Here is a 13,890-nt window from a genome sequence, read left to right on the forward strand (position 1 = left end):
ATTTACTGATTAGGCACACTACAGCCTGCCAGACCGAACATTGAGTTCAATAATTTCAGAGCATGATGGGCCACCCTTTTTATTTTTATTTTGAGTTATTTTTTCTTTTTTCTTTTATTATGTGTTTATTTTATTTTAGTTTGTTTTGTTTGTTTCTACTGTGCCTACCCACTGTTTTTTTCATGTTTGTGCTTGTGGCCAGGCTGTTCAGTTTTCTGTCAATTAACACCCTCTCTGTACTAACACTTTGTCTTTCACCACACCATTAACATACTGTTTGCCTTTGCTCCATGGTCTTCTGGTCAGTTATTCTCTGTGACCTTGTCCTAGCAACACCTTCTCCTTTGTTACGTCTTGCCCCAACCCCGCTTTATTTGCTTAAACCCTATTGCATTTCTGGCCTCTGCCAGTTCTGATGAAGGGTTACTGACCTGAAACGTTAACTCTGCTTCTCTTTCCACAGATGCTGCCAGACCTGCTGAGTATTTCCGGCATTTCTTGTTTTTATTTCAGATTTCCAGCATCTGCAGTATTTTGCTTTTATGTTTGTTGATCATGTTCAGCTTTGTCCCGACCTTGGACAACGACATCCTCAAGTAGGTTGAGCATCCTTTCAACATCCGACAAGACTGAAGAAACTATCTCTTGGAATGCGCTAGGTGCTGAATTTAGTCCATATGGCATTCTTCAGTACTGAAACACACCTTCATGAGTAACAAAGGCGGTAAGATATCGGTTTTGTTCTGCTAGTGGTATCTGGAGATAACTCTGTCGCATATCAAGCTTTGTGAAGACTGTAGAATCATGAAATGATGTTGACAGTTCTTGAATTGTAGGAAGTGGTCACTTGTCTGGTATGATAGCTTTGTTGACTGCCTTTAGGTCAATGCATCGCCGAAGTTCACCATTTTTTTGTCGCGCAATGAATAGATTTGATATCCACGGCGATGAGTCGATTCATTCAATGATGCCATCTGCTTCTAGTCATTTCAGTCCCTGTGACACTTCAGCACGGATTGCAAATGGCAGCCATCTCAAACTTTGTGCAACTGGTCGAATTGATGTATCAACGCGAGGAGCATAACAGTACCCTTTGATCTCCCCAAATCCAGTAAATAAGGAAGGATACTGGCATGCATACTCTGCATTGTCAATCCCATTAATGTGCGCTCCTGTGGGTCTTCAAGCTTGAATCCAAGTGTATCGAAAAGATTTACCCCAATAAATCTTTGGTCTTAATTACATAAAAAGTGAAGCTGTCTAGGGTGACGTTTTTGAAGCGTACTGGAACTGTGATCATCCCTGAAACTGGAATGATAGTGATAAGCTTGAAGAGAGTCTGTTGCAGGAGTGAGAGAGAATTGTGAAAAATACTTATGGTAGAGTTTGTCACTCAAAATAGATACTTTCATGCCAACATCAATCAGAAGTGTCACTGAGATGCCTGCGATCTCGACTGAGCACTCCTTAAAGTGACCTGGTGCTTTACTTTCTGCGCTGGAATATATGTGTTGCACCTCATTCTCAGGAAGAGACTCCCCTACGTGTTAAACTGATGAAGTCTTTTCCTTTGACAACCTAGTTTCACTTTGAACATGAGTTAGATTTTTTTCCTCAACCGGGACATGGCATTGTGACTTGATGAGGATTTCCACAATTTGGGCAGTTTTGCAGTTAACAGACCATGATGGGGCACATTTTGATGAGGTTGCTGAAGATTTCCTGTCCTCAACCCTTGCACGGAAACTGGTTGGGCAAGCTTTGTCTGCAACCTTGAGTCTAAGGGTGCATGTGTGTGTAACCTCTTCGAATGTAACATGGCAAATTCGATCTGGACTGCTAAGGTTATGGATTTTTCCAAGGTTAAATCATTATCTTCCATGAGAAGACGTTCCCTAATTCGTGGAATTGAAGTCTTTTCAATTAATTGGTCATGAATTAGTTCATTGGTTAATGTGCCAAATTTGCATGCAGATGCCAATTGCTGCAATGCTGTCACATATTGTTTAATGGACTCGTCATGTCCCTGGGATCTCTGGCGGAATGCATATTGCTCTATCATCACATTTTCTTTGGCCTGAAATATTTTCTGAGAGCACTCACTGCCGTATCAAATGTAGACATATCTTCTGTGAGCTGCTCGAAGACACACTGGCCTTCTGCTCCAAAACAATGTACGAGTATTGCTTTCTTATGATTTACTGCTATATCTGGACTGTCCATCCCCGTAGAGAGCAAGTACATCTTGAGCCCCGAAATCCATTGCTTCCCAGCACAAAGAAGGATTTCCTGGTGTCAGAAGGAAAAATTCTGGAACTGGTAACATTAGATTTTGTTGAGTCATCTTCAGCACCACCTTTATGTTATGTTTCCACTGGGTTACTGAATTTTGTTTGTAATATCTGGTTTAACTCAGAGCAATGCAGATATCACACTGGTGTTAAATAACCAACTGGATTATGTACAACACATTAACTTAAAAGTTAAAAGGATTTCAGTACTTGTCTTGAGGCAGACAGTACTCTATGGAAGCTTCTAGCAGTCTCTGTCTTAGTTTCACTTTCACACTGCAGCTCCATCAAGAGGCTTAAGCAATCAAACACAGTGAAAACAGTGAGTGAGCAGACTGATACGATCAAACCCTGATCCATCGAACACTGCATTCTAAAGAGCAATTATGGGTGGAAAATAAATGCTGGCTGCACCAGTGATGCTCACAGCCTACGAATGAATAAAAGAAAACTCATTTGTGCCCAAAATTCCAAAATTATTTTAGCCAGGTCTTGATTGTGTTTCTCTTTGGGCGTAGAACAGTGTTTAATATGCGGTGGAAAATCATGTGTTAACGATGCTTTTGAGAGGACAAATTTATTAAAATCTCATAAAAATTAGCTGGGTGATTTTGCCATTGTTTTTAAGAGTTGCAAGCATTTTGTACTGACCAGCACATTTGCTTGTAATGCGATCTCTGATGTACAATTCAACTAGCGAGTATATGTGGAAAAGTTGATGCAACAGTGAAAAGTTCTTTCAAAATCTCCCCCCATTTATTACCTCCATCTTCGCTATACTTTCTCAGTGAGATGTATTTTACAGGATCTTGCTGCTGGCAGAAAATATCATCTCTTGCTTTTAAATGTAATGATGCGTTTCTTCTTGTAGACCAATCTGTCAACGTTGTAAATTTTAAATGGGTTATTATGCATCGGAAGAAATTTTTGTGGTATTAGCGCCTCAGTACCTTATTTCACTGTGTATCAGCGCCACCTTCTGGAAAAGAAATATAACAACAATTTCTGTTTGCGGTCACTGCAGAATTCCTTCCTTTCTTCCTTTCCTTCCTTTTGGCCTCCTTGTCTGAGACACCATGGGTAAACGCCCAGTGGTCTGTGGTGCAGTGCCTGGAGTGGCTAGAAAAGCCAATTCTAGAGTGACAGATTCTTCCACGGGCGCTGCAGGTATAGTTGGGCGTCGGGGCTGTTACACATTTGACTCTCTCTTTACACTGCTGTCTCTTTTCCTGACAACTACGGAGTCTCTTCGACTCGCCTCTCTTCAGCCCCGACATTTTCGCTGTCTGCCAGCTCTGGCGATCGCTGGCAATTGGCTCCCACGACTTGTGGTCAATGTCGCAAGACTTCATGCTGCGTTTGCAAACGTCTTTAAAGCAGAGACATGGAGGGCCGTAGGGTCTGATACCAGTGACAAGCTTACTGTACAATACGTCCTTGGGGATCCTGCCATCTTCCATGCGGCTCACATGGCCACTAGGCTAACACTGCAGAATACCGCCATCATTTCCAATCATTCTTTTAACATGCATTTCCTTCTGTGTTTTCCACATAATAAATCGAATCGTTAGTTCTAAAACATAAAGCACCATTTTCAAAATCAATGCTTAATTAATTATTGCGATATTAACTCAACTAGCTGCACAGAGGTGTCAAACCAGAGTTAAATATTTGGTGGTATCATTATGCTATAGGTATTGCTCTAAGCGTAGCATGTCTATGACAAATTATTACAACATATTTAAAGAACAGAAATAGGCTATTCTGCCCAAAAAGCCCAACAGGTCTATGTTATGTTTATGCTGCACTTGAGCCATCAATATTTTTTTCTATTCCTTTCTCCCTCATGTGCTTATCTATTTTCCCCTTGCATCCATCTGTGCCATTCATCTGAATTTGTGTACCTTCTCCAGTGCCGCTATTTCCTTTTTATAATATGTAGATCAAAACTGTTCCCAGTACTCCAAGTGTGGTCGAACCAGGGTTCTATGTAAGTTTGATGCAACTTCTTTGTTTTTTAATATTTGTCAGAGAGCAGGGACAATGAGCAGGTTCGCTAATTGGCAGACTGGGAGATGTGGTGTCCTGCAAGGATCTGTGTATCTGTCTTGGGGCCTCAACTATTCACCATATTTATTAATGACTTAGGTAGCCGTATATCCAAATTTGCTGATGACACAAAGATAGGTGGTAAGCAATGTAAATGACAGCATAAAATTATAAACAGGTATTCTTAGATTAAGTGAATGGGCAAAAAATGGCAAATGAATTTCAGTGCAAGCAAATGTTAGGTCATCCATTTTGGACCTATAAAGGATACAACAGGGAACTTTCTAAATGGTGAAAAGAAAAAGCCTTACATTTATACAGTACCTTTCATGAAAACATGAGTGCAACCGCCCCCACCGTCCCTCCCCCTCCCCCCCATTGCCCCCAGGCCCCAAAGCCTTTTAGAGCCAATGAAGTAGTTTTTACATGACCGTTGTAACGCAGGAAAACTAGAAACATTAGAGACTCAAAGATGCTTTGGGGAGCAGGTACATAGATCATTAAAATGTCATGAACAGGCATGTAAAATTATCGAAACGACTAGTAGAATGCTGCACTTTGTATCTAGTTAAATAGGATACAAGAAGTAAAAGTAATGCTTCAACTTTACAAAGCCCTGGTTAGACACACCTGGAGTACTGTCAGCAGTTCAGGACGCCACACCTTAGGAAGGATATATTGGCCTTAGACAGTGTGCAGCGTAGATTGACTAGAATGATACCTGAGCTCCAAGAGTTTAAGCTACATCATCACCATCATCATGATACCTAGAGTCCAAGGGTTTAAGCTACAAGAGATTAAACAAACTAGGGTTGTATTCCCTGGAATTTAGATGGTTATCAGGTGATTTGATCAAAGTTTTAAAGATATTAAGGTGAAGAGATAGGGTCGATAGAGAGAAACTATTTACACTGGTTTGAAAGTCTAGGACTAAGGGGCATAAACTAAAAATTAGAGCCAGATCTTGCAGGAGTTAAATTAAGAAACACCTCTAAATGCAAAGGGATGTAGAAGTTTGGAATTCTCTTCCACAAATAACAACTGATGCTAGATTAATTGTTATTTTAAAACTGAGATTGATAGATTTTTGTTAAACAAAGGTATGAAGGGATGCGAGAGAAAGGCAGGTATGTGGAGTTAGGTCACAGATCAGACATGATCTTTTTGAACGGCAGACAGGCTTCAGGGCCTAAATGGTCGACTCCTCTTCTTATGTACCAATGGTGCTATGAGTTACTGGTATGGCAGATGGTCGTGGCAATGTTATAATTTGATGATATAATAAGGTATTAAGGATATGGAGTTAAAGTGGGTAAATGGGGTTAGGATGCAGATCAGCCATAACCTCATTGAACGACAGACCAGGCTTGAGCAGCTGAATTGCCTACGGCTATTCCCATTTTCCTAACACACTTGAGTTCAGGCAACTTCCTTTACCAGCCGTTCAAGTATAAGTTTCATTCAGTGTACAATAGTATTGCAGTAAATAATACAGCATTGTAGTAAGTAGAAACGTTGTATTTAAGGAAAAGTAGGTGCAAAGTCGTTGAGTATATTCAAGGCGGAGATCGATAGATTTATAGATACTAAAGATATCAAGACATGTGGAGATAGTGCGGGAAAATGGCGTTGAGGTAGAAGATCAGCCATGATCTAGTTGAATGGTGGAGCAGCCTCGAGGAGCCGAATGGCCTACTCCTACTCCTAATGTTCCTAACGTGTTATCTATAAGCCAGAGGAGGCTACCTAACAGGCAGTTGAATCAGGATGTGAATCAACCCACTGCAGTGAGCATGTAGTTGAGTATCCACCACCAACTGTGCATTAAGTGAGCTCAAACAGGAACACATATTCCGCAAGTGAACAAATGAGTGTGAGAGCAGATAAGAGTAAAGTGAAGAAGTTTGCTCCGCAGGCAGAGGCGGGAGGCGGGATTTGGTGGGTTGGGGTGTGTTGACGATTGATTTATTTCTGGTTTAACCTTGTTAGCCATTTTCAGTAGAACTATTTTTGTAAGGTTAGTTACAGTGAGACGCAAGTAGACTGAGCACCATGTTTAAATTAACTATTTAGGATGACAGTGAACTCACGGGAGAAACTGGCATTGTGCAAATGTAAGACAGCGGACACTTTTTGGTTAAAGACGCCTTTTCTGGCAATACTCCGCTTTAAGTTTCTGGCAATACTTCGCTGTGAGAACTAGTTCAACGCAAGCCGAAATAGCCCAATGAGTTCGATGCCATCTTTTAATACTATATCGTTTACTATATTTTAGTTTAGTTTAGAGATACAGCACTGAAACAGGCCCTTCGGCCCACCGAGTCTGTGCCGACCATCAACAACCCATTTATACTAATCCTACACGAATCCCATATTCCTACCACATCCCCACCTATCCCTATATTTCCCTACCACCTACCTATACTAGGGTCAATTTATAATAGCCAATTTACCTACCAAGTCTTTTTGGCTTGTGAGAGGAAACCGGAGCACCCGGAGGAAGAACAGGGAGAACTTGCAAACTCCACACAGGCAGTACCCAGAATTGAACCCGGGTCGCTGGAGCTGTGAGACTGCGGTGCTAACCACTGCGCCACTGTGCCACCCATGTGCCACTATATGTGGGAACAATTATAATATTCGAATTACAAGTCATTTGAAAGCTCAAAATAAGCGCTAAGTTTATCTTGCTGACAATAACCTCCCGCTATATTTCAAGCTGCAAAACCTAGTTTATTTTTTTGTTATTTTGCAAAGCTAATTTTCCACCAAAACCTACTGCAGCAGCATGCTAAAATATGTAGAATATTTCATAATGGGCTGCTTTGAGTGGGGGTCGAAGAATTAAATATTTTAATCAGCATACTACAAGATGTCAATATTGGGCGTGAAGTCGTTCATTTAGACGCTGTCGCCACAAGTCACCATCAAGGACAGTCAGGAGGAACACACAACTCCCTCTACTTCATCCCAACAATGTGTCATGGCGCAAGGAGTCGTTAAAAACTGTCCCGCTAAATGTGGGGGTGTCATGCTGAAATGGCTGTATATGGTTTAATGTTGAGCAATCTTTCACAACATTATTCTCAATGAGAAAATCTTGGAAATCATAAACGTTGAAAATCGAAAGCAATCCTTGGCCTTGTACTGCAAGTGAGCGGAGCAAGTTGTAATCAACTCAACCTTGTGCCATTAGGAGTGGGGCTGAGGTGAGAGTGCAATGTACATGTTTTAATACTTTGGATGTATCTGAATCTGATTTTGAAAACCGTTATAAACTAAGCTTTTGCAAAACCGAATTACTGGCATGTCTCCGCGCCGTGTTAACTTCCCAATGTAGGGCATACCCAACGCTGCATCAGGGACAATGTAAATAAGGTCAGTGAGTCGTCAGATTTGCCTCGGGTTACTGAAAAAAAAACAGAAGTGGTTTCCAGCGCGACGGCGCCTAGAACTCAGTCATGACCTTGCCCACAGTGGTAGTGCGAGGTCCGCAGACCGTTAATTCGGGTCAGTAGCTTTGGTCTTTTTAAGTGCACTTGTATTGGTTACACTCACACAGTTTCAGATCCATTCAGTGTCATATTGTAAAGGTTGCTTCCCCACCCCCCTTCAAAGCAACTGTAAATCACGAGACTCAACACTCAGCAAAATCGCCGCGTGAAAATCGCTAAGACAGCAAACAAAAGATATACTTACACAGAACAGTTGATTTCACCTCATTGAAAATAGGCAGGTTCAGCCGTTCCAGTTGCGAACATGAATCAATCAAGTACCAAGGGCACAAGAGCTCATACAAACACCTTTCACAGTTTAAACATATCTGATAATGAGGACTCTGTAATGGTCGACGAAGGTAACTAACACTATTAAAACGTGCTGTACGGATTTTTAAGTTTGGAAACACTGCTATGTTGCTTTAGTCTTTCATTGTTCAAGTTCGCTTTTTCTATTGTCATTTATATATTCTAACAGGGTTCAACTGGGCTCGATTGACAAAACCAAGGAAAAGGGACAAAAATATTTGGATTGTTCTTACGTTGTGCCTTTGTTGCTTAGGATTTGTGACAGGAATGGTCATTGTTACATGTAAGTATTGATACTCCGATACATATATGTGCTGTTACATTACTGGATCTTCAGAACATCTCTGTAGACCTTAGCTGAACCGATAGAAATTCCTCGGTGTGACTCATGCCTGTGCACCAATTGTACCTACTACAGTTGTCTTTCAAATTAGACCTTCATTTGGATCACAATAGCTTCAGATCACCATATTTTCTTTTTTTTTAATTAATTTATGATTACCTTAAAGATAAGTTAACTATTAGGCTCCCCACCCAATATTCAGTTCCTTTCACGCAAATAGAACATGTATGACAGGCGGCCGTTACCATACCGCCCGTTTGGCGCTACAACACCAGACCAATTTCTACCTCGTTACGACCTGGTGAGAAAAAGGTCTAGGGATCCCTTTCAGCCTTCACCTGGTCTTACTGAACAGGGTTTAATTTTAGACACATCGTGTTTTTAGCTCCCATTTGGTGAATCCCTGTGCACCCTTTTCCAATTATGAGGCAAATAAACCAGAACAAACAGGCTTTCTTAGGTTCAAAGAAGAAAAGTTGAAATTTATTAAACTTGAACTTAAACTCTAATTCGGTTGACACTTAAGATATAAGATGCACCCATGCTAGCTTGCATACGTGATGCACACATGCAAATAGAGACAGAAAAGAGCAGAAGAAAAATAAAGTGGAAAAGTTTGAGGCAATATCTGAATAGTTTTTGTTACGGTTCTTCAAGCTCACTGTAGAGTCCTTGATTATAGGTAGATTTTGCTTTTTGTTGGGGCCCAGTATTCTTCTTCAAACCTGTTCGCTGCAGGAGACTTTTCACTCTTGGGGTTCATGTGTCTTCAGTGGATTCAGAGGTTTATGGGAGCAGTAAGGACAGATCTTCTCAGTCTAGGAGCAAACATATCTTCTCAGTTCAAACTATTTGTACAAATCAGAAAATCTTAGGTTGCCAAGCAGGTTGGCCATGTGACTAACTGGTCTGACCATGTCTTGGCTCTGTGGATTGTATCATCTTAGCAAGGCCTGGAATGCTCCTCTTACACACAATACCTGGTAATCAACCTGTGGGTTGAATGTGTCAGGTAATGTCCTTCCAATTACTAGCTGTTAATATGAAAATATCTTTTCCAGCCACGGTGATCTGTTTAACAAGTCTTTTCTTACTCCAGTAACAGTTTAAAATCAATGTTAACGTTTCAGGTCAGTGACCTTTCATCAGAACCTTTCTGAAATGACCTGAAACGTTAACTCTGCTTCTCCCCACAGATGCTGCCAGACCTGCTGAGTATTTCCAGCAATTTTTTGTTTTTATTTCAGATTTACAGCATCTGCAGTATTTTGCTTTTAGTTTAAAACCAATGCTTATGAGAAAATTAGTGCGCCTCATTCTTGGCAGGTGGGGGCCCAGCATGACAACCAATACTGTTGTACAATTCAACAGCCCCAACAACCGCTTGCGCACGTAATCACTTCTTTTACGCGTGAGTCCAAACTGTGTCCGCACCTTTTAGTAAATTGTGAGATAAATGCCCCAACGTTTGTTCACCTCAGGACTGGATAGATGTTGGGGGTGGCGGGATTGACGGTGGGGGGCGGGGGGGCGGGGGGGGGGGGGTCTTATGATTGTTTTATTTTTATATTTTATTGCTGCATTCATAGGTGCTTCACCCTACCACTAGTACCTTTGCGAAATGCACCATTGTACTTTAGATGTGTTTGGATAATACCTTAGTTCTGGCATGAGTGTGGGAGCCTTACAAAGGTGCCGTCAGGACAGAAGTAAGTGTAAATTCTCAACACTTTTTGTCAGTCCAGAGAGCATTAAGGAAAGATGCTGTGCAAAACTGCGCATGACCTAGGAGAAAGGACAAGTTTCAGGTAACATGAGGGATTGAATGGCTTAACAGTTGAAAGCACTGTGATGTTTTTACATCTGAATAACATAATTTTTAAGCAAGTGTGAATTTTGAGGCATCGTAAATGCAGGCAGAAAGACACTCGTTGTTGAATACCTGCAGACGAGTCACAAAGTGTTATCTGAAAAAACTCTTACATTATCTCTAGAGTGAATCTCCGCAACCCTAGTTAGCATCAAGCCATAATCGAAGGTTTCCTTATATCCCGTCCCTTCCCGCTTGACGCACCCATTTACAAAATTCTGCCCACTGGACTATTTTTACACAGAGATTATCCAGGTGCCAGTCGGCTTCTCCACGTTGCAAATTCTGGTTACAGAAAGTGACTTGCGGACCCGATATGCAGAAATTTGGCTGGAAATTAGGTTTAAGGAGCCGAAAAGCAAAGCAGAAGTGAAGTCTGCCTATGACCGGCTGCCATCGCATGTTACGGAGTGTAAAGAATGTGAGGTTGGTGAAAATCACTTCACAACAATTGTCAGATCAGTGAATCTCCGAATCCAAAATAAACTATGTCTCTTTTGGTCCTCAAACTTTTTTTGGGGGGCGGGGGGTGGGGGGGGGGGGGATGGGGTGGTGGTGGGGTGGGGGGGGCGGGTGGAGGTGGGGTGGCGCGGTAGGTTAAGCACGGACCTGCCATCTAAATCATAAACGTAGACATCGTGCACATTTACATTTCTGAATGGAAAGGTCATCAGTTCAGGGGACTTGAATAAAATTTTGTTCGGTGATGTGAAGAATGTCACCTTCCTTTTAGCTGAAAGGAAACTTTATAGGTTCAGCTAGATGCCTGTTGAATGTTTCACCGCACGACACCTCCTGACTCTTCCTGGATTGGGATTAGGTTTATGATTCCTGTTGGAAAAACTGACAGTGTTTCAGGTGGAAACCTCCACCGCCCGCCTACTCACTGCACAGTTGCTGGGTGTTTCAGGGTTTATTCCTCTCCTGCTGCTAGTTACCGGTCGGTCTGCACCAGAATATCGCTGACACGCTGTCGAGACACCGTCAGCAACTAGGACGGCCAACAGCGTGCACCCAACCCACGACATCACAGCATATCGTCGCGTTCACATTATTTCATGGACTCCCTGGGAAGTCTATACGGATCCCCAGTTTGAGAACTTATTCATACCACGTCCGCCCATTCACTGTTGAGAACAATGGACCGTCCATTTTTAAAAATCGTCTTATGTTTGTTCACCTTTCTGGTTACAGGATACGATATATTCCGGCCTTAGTCAAGCGTGCGCTGCTTCTTTTGTAACTTCGTCATTGTCCCCATAATCGAAATGTATTGTTCTATTTCTGTTCAGAAAGACGTGTGGAAAGATTATGCAGGTAAAAGAGGTATAGAAACATGGGACATTTCCCGCACAGGAGGCCATTCGGTCCATCGCGTTTGTGCCAGAAATGTTAACAAATTGTTATATATGATTGTATTGTTATGCTATCTGTAAAGTGTTAGGAACTAATTAGCTAAGAACTAGTTGTTAGGTGTAAGTGTTCCAGTAGGGGGCCACATTCACGCTGCACTGGGGAGTCATGTTATATGTAACACAAGAATCAGGTTCTACAGCACAAAGCATGATGGTTGAAATAAACGGACTGACTCCAGCCTTTTCCAAAATTAAACTGCGATTCTTTCCAACATCTGGGAACCAGAAACAAAATAAAGACAAAACATGGTGGCAGCGATTGTGAGTAAACCTACAACATTTTTAAAAGCATCAGATTGAGAAAAGTGACCCAAATTAGTGCCAGAGACAGAGAGAGAGAGAGAGACAGAAAAACTGAGTGACTCATGTGAAAACTCTAAAAAAAAGATCAAAATGTCATACAGGACAGGAATGAATGCACTGCTACAGTCCATCACAAATTGGGGAGCTGATGATGTCGTACAGGCATTTGAGAAGTTTAAACAAAAGTGCAATTTGGCATTCAATAGTTTTCTAAAAGGCACTAGTGAAGAGGAGAGGGTCAGCTATATCCTTCTGTGGGCTGGAGATAAAGGATTAAATTTATTTAACAGCTGTGACCTAAGCGAAGAGGATAGCAGAAACCCAGACAACATTTTTGAAAGATTCAACACCCATCTCCAGCCAAAATCAAATAATCGGATATACCAATATGAATTTCAAGGCCTCAAACAGGAACTAGGTGGGCCTATTGACAATTTTGCAGTGATTGAAAAATGCAGCCAGAAAATGTAAATTTAAGGACACAGATGAACAGCTGATAGATCAGCTCATTTGGGGTTCTGCATATCCTGAAGTACAGAAAGCTCTAATCGGACAGGAAAAACTCACAATATCGCAGGCTGTAGACCGTGCCAGAGCACATGAAGCCATGAGCAGACAAATGAAGACTCTGACCTCCCAAATGGCTAGCCTTCAGTTAAGCCAAGAGACAGGCAGCAAGGTCGATTCAGTGAAACAACAGCTAAAAAATGTACACCAAACAGAGAGAAAGACGTGCAGGAGCTGTGGACAACCACAAGAATTGATAAATAGAAGGAAATGTCTCGCATACGGATCAATCTGCAGAGTTTGCGGAAAGACCAATCACTGGGAAAAGATGTGTAGAACAAGGCAAGAAGGTGGTAGATGAATCATCAGAGGCAGAATAACAGGGTGAAGGAATAGTGAAAGAAACCAAAACATCCATACCCTGGAAGATAGCGATGGGTTTGAAAACATGTTAGACATAGGAACCATAGAATTGCATGAAATGTCTGGATGTGACAGTTCCCAGAGAAAAAAATTCACACAACCATTCAGATCAGGAAAAGGCTGGAGTCAGTCTGTTTATTTCAACACCATGCTTTGTGCTGTAGAACCTGTTACATATAACATGACTCCCCAGTGCAGCTGTGAATGTGGCCCTCTACTGGAACACTTACACATAACAACTAGTTCCTAGCTATTTAGTTCATAACTCTTTACAGATAATGGAACAATATATACATATATGACACACATTTTATGCATTCATTGCATGATCTATATATGTGTCTCCCTCCACTTGCAATGGTGTTCTTAATCACACCCATTAAGTGTGTGTCTGTGATCATTCGCTCTGTTCTTCCCTTCTGGTCACGGAAATGTCAGATTGCTGTATGGAGAATTGCTACTTGATTTGTGTCACTTCTTATTCGTGGAATTTTAGGATATATAATTCATCCAACACTCATTATGAAGGGCATTCTGTCTTACAAGCAGTTACTAGAAGAAATGCATATGGTATCAAGAACAGACTGCTGGCATGAGTTCCAAAATCTTGCCTTGGTTAGCTGTCATTTCATGGATTCCACAAATGTACCTACCGACAAAAGAAATGTCTTCTACAATGAGTGAAATCCTTACAGTGGAGTTGCACTCTTATTTCTAAAATAACCTATGCCCAGTTGCAGCCCTTCTTAGATGGTAGGCACGGTTGCTGACAGGCAACAATAAACGCTTTGTCGATCAAAGACTCTGTTGTTCTGTCTCCTGGTCAACAAGGTTTCAACTTTACATGACTGTGCATTTATAGATCTATATAGATCTCAGGTTC

General features: G+C 41.5%; 1 protein-coding gene across 2 annotated transcripts in view; it reads left to right on the plus strand.

Annotated features, from left to right (window-relative positions):
* The first annotated feature begins 3,354 nt into the window (after positions 1–3,354).
* The window catches only part of LOC137383019 (CD209 antigen-like protein E), a 50,592-nt gene continuing 40,056 nt past the window's right edge, over positions 3,355–13,890 (plus strand). The window contains exons 1-2 of one of the 2 annotated variants that reach the window (XM_068055609.1): positions 3,355–3,458; positions 8,316–8,429. In XM_068055609.1, the coding sequence (XP_067911710.1) occupies positions 3,368–3,458; positions 8,316–8,429 (205 nt within the window). In that variant the 5' untranslated portion in view covers positions 3,355–3,367. Of the gene's footprint in view, positions 3,459–7,914; positions 8,197–8,315; positions 8,430–13,890 lie in introns of those variants that run through there. The other variant, XM_068055608.1, reaches the window with a different exon arrangement.

The sequence above is a fragment of the Heterodontus francisci genome, chromosome 23 (assembly GCF_036365525.1).
Source record: "Heterodontus francisci isolate sHetFra1 chromosome 23, sHetFra1.hap1, whole genome shotgun sequence".
Lineage (NCBI taxonomy): Eukaryota > Metazoa > Chordata > Chondrichthyes > Heterodontiformes > Heterodontidae > Heterodontus > Heterodontus francisci.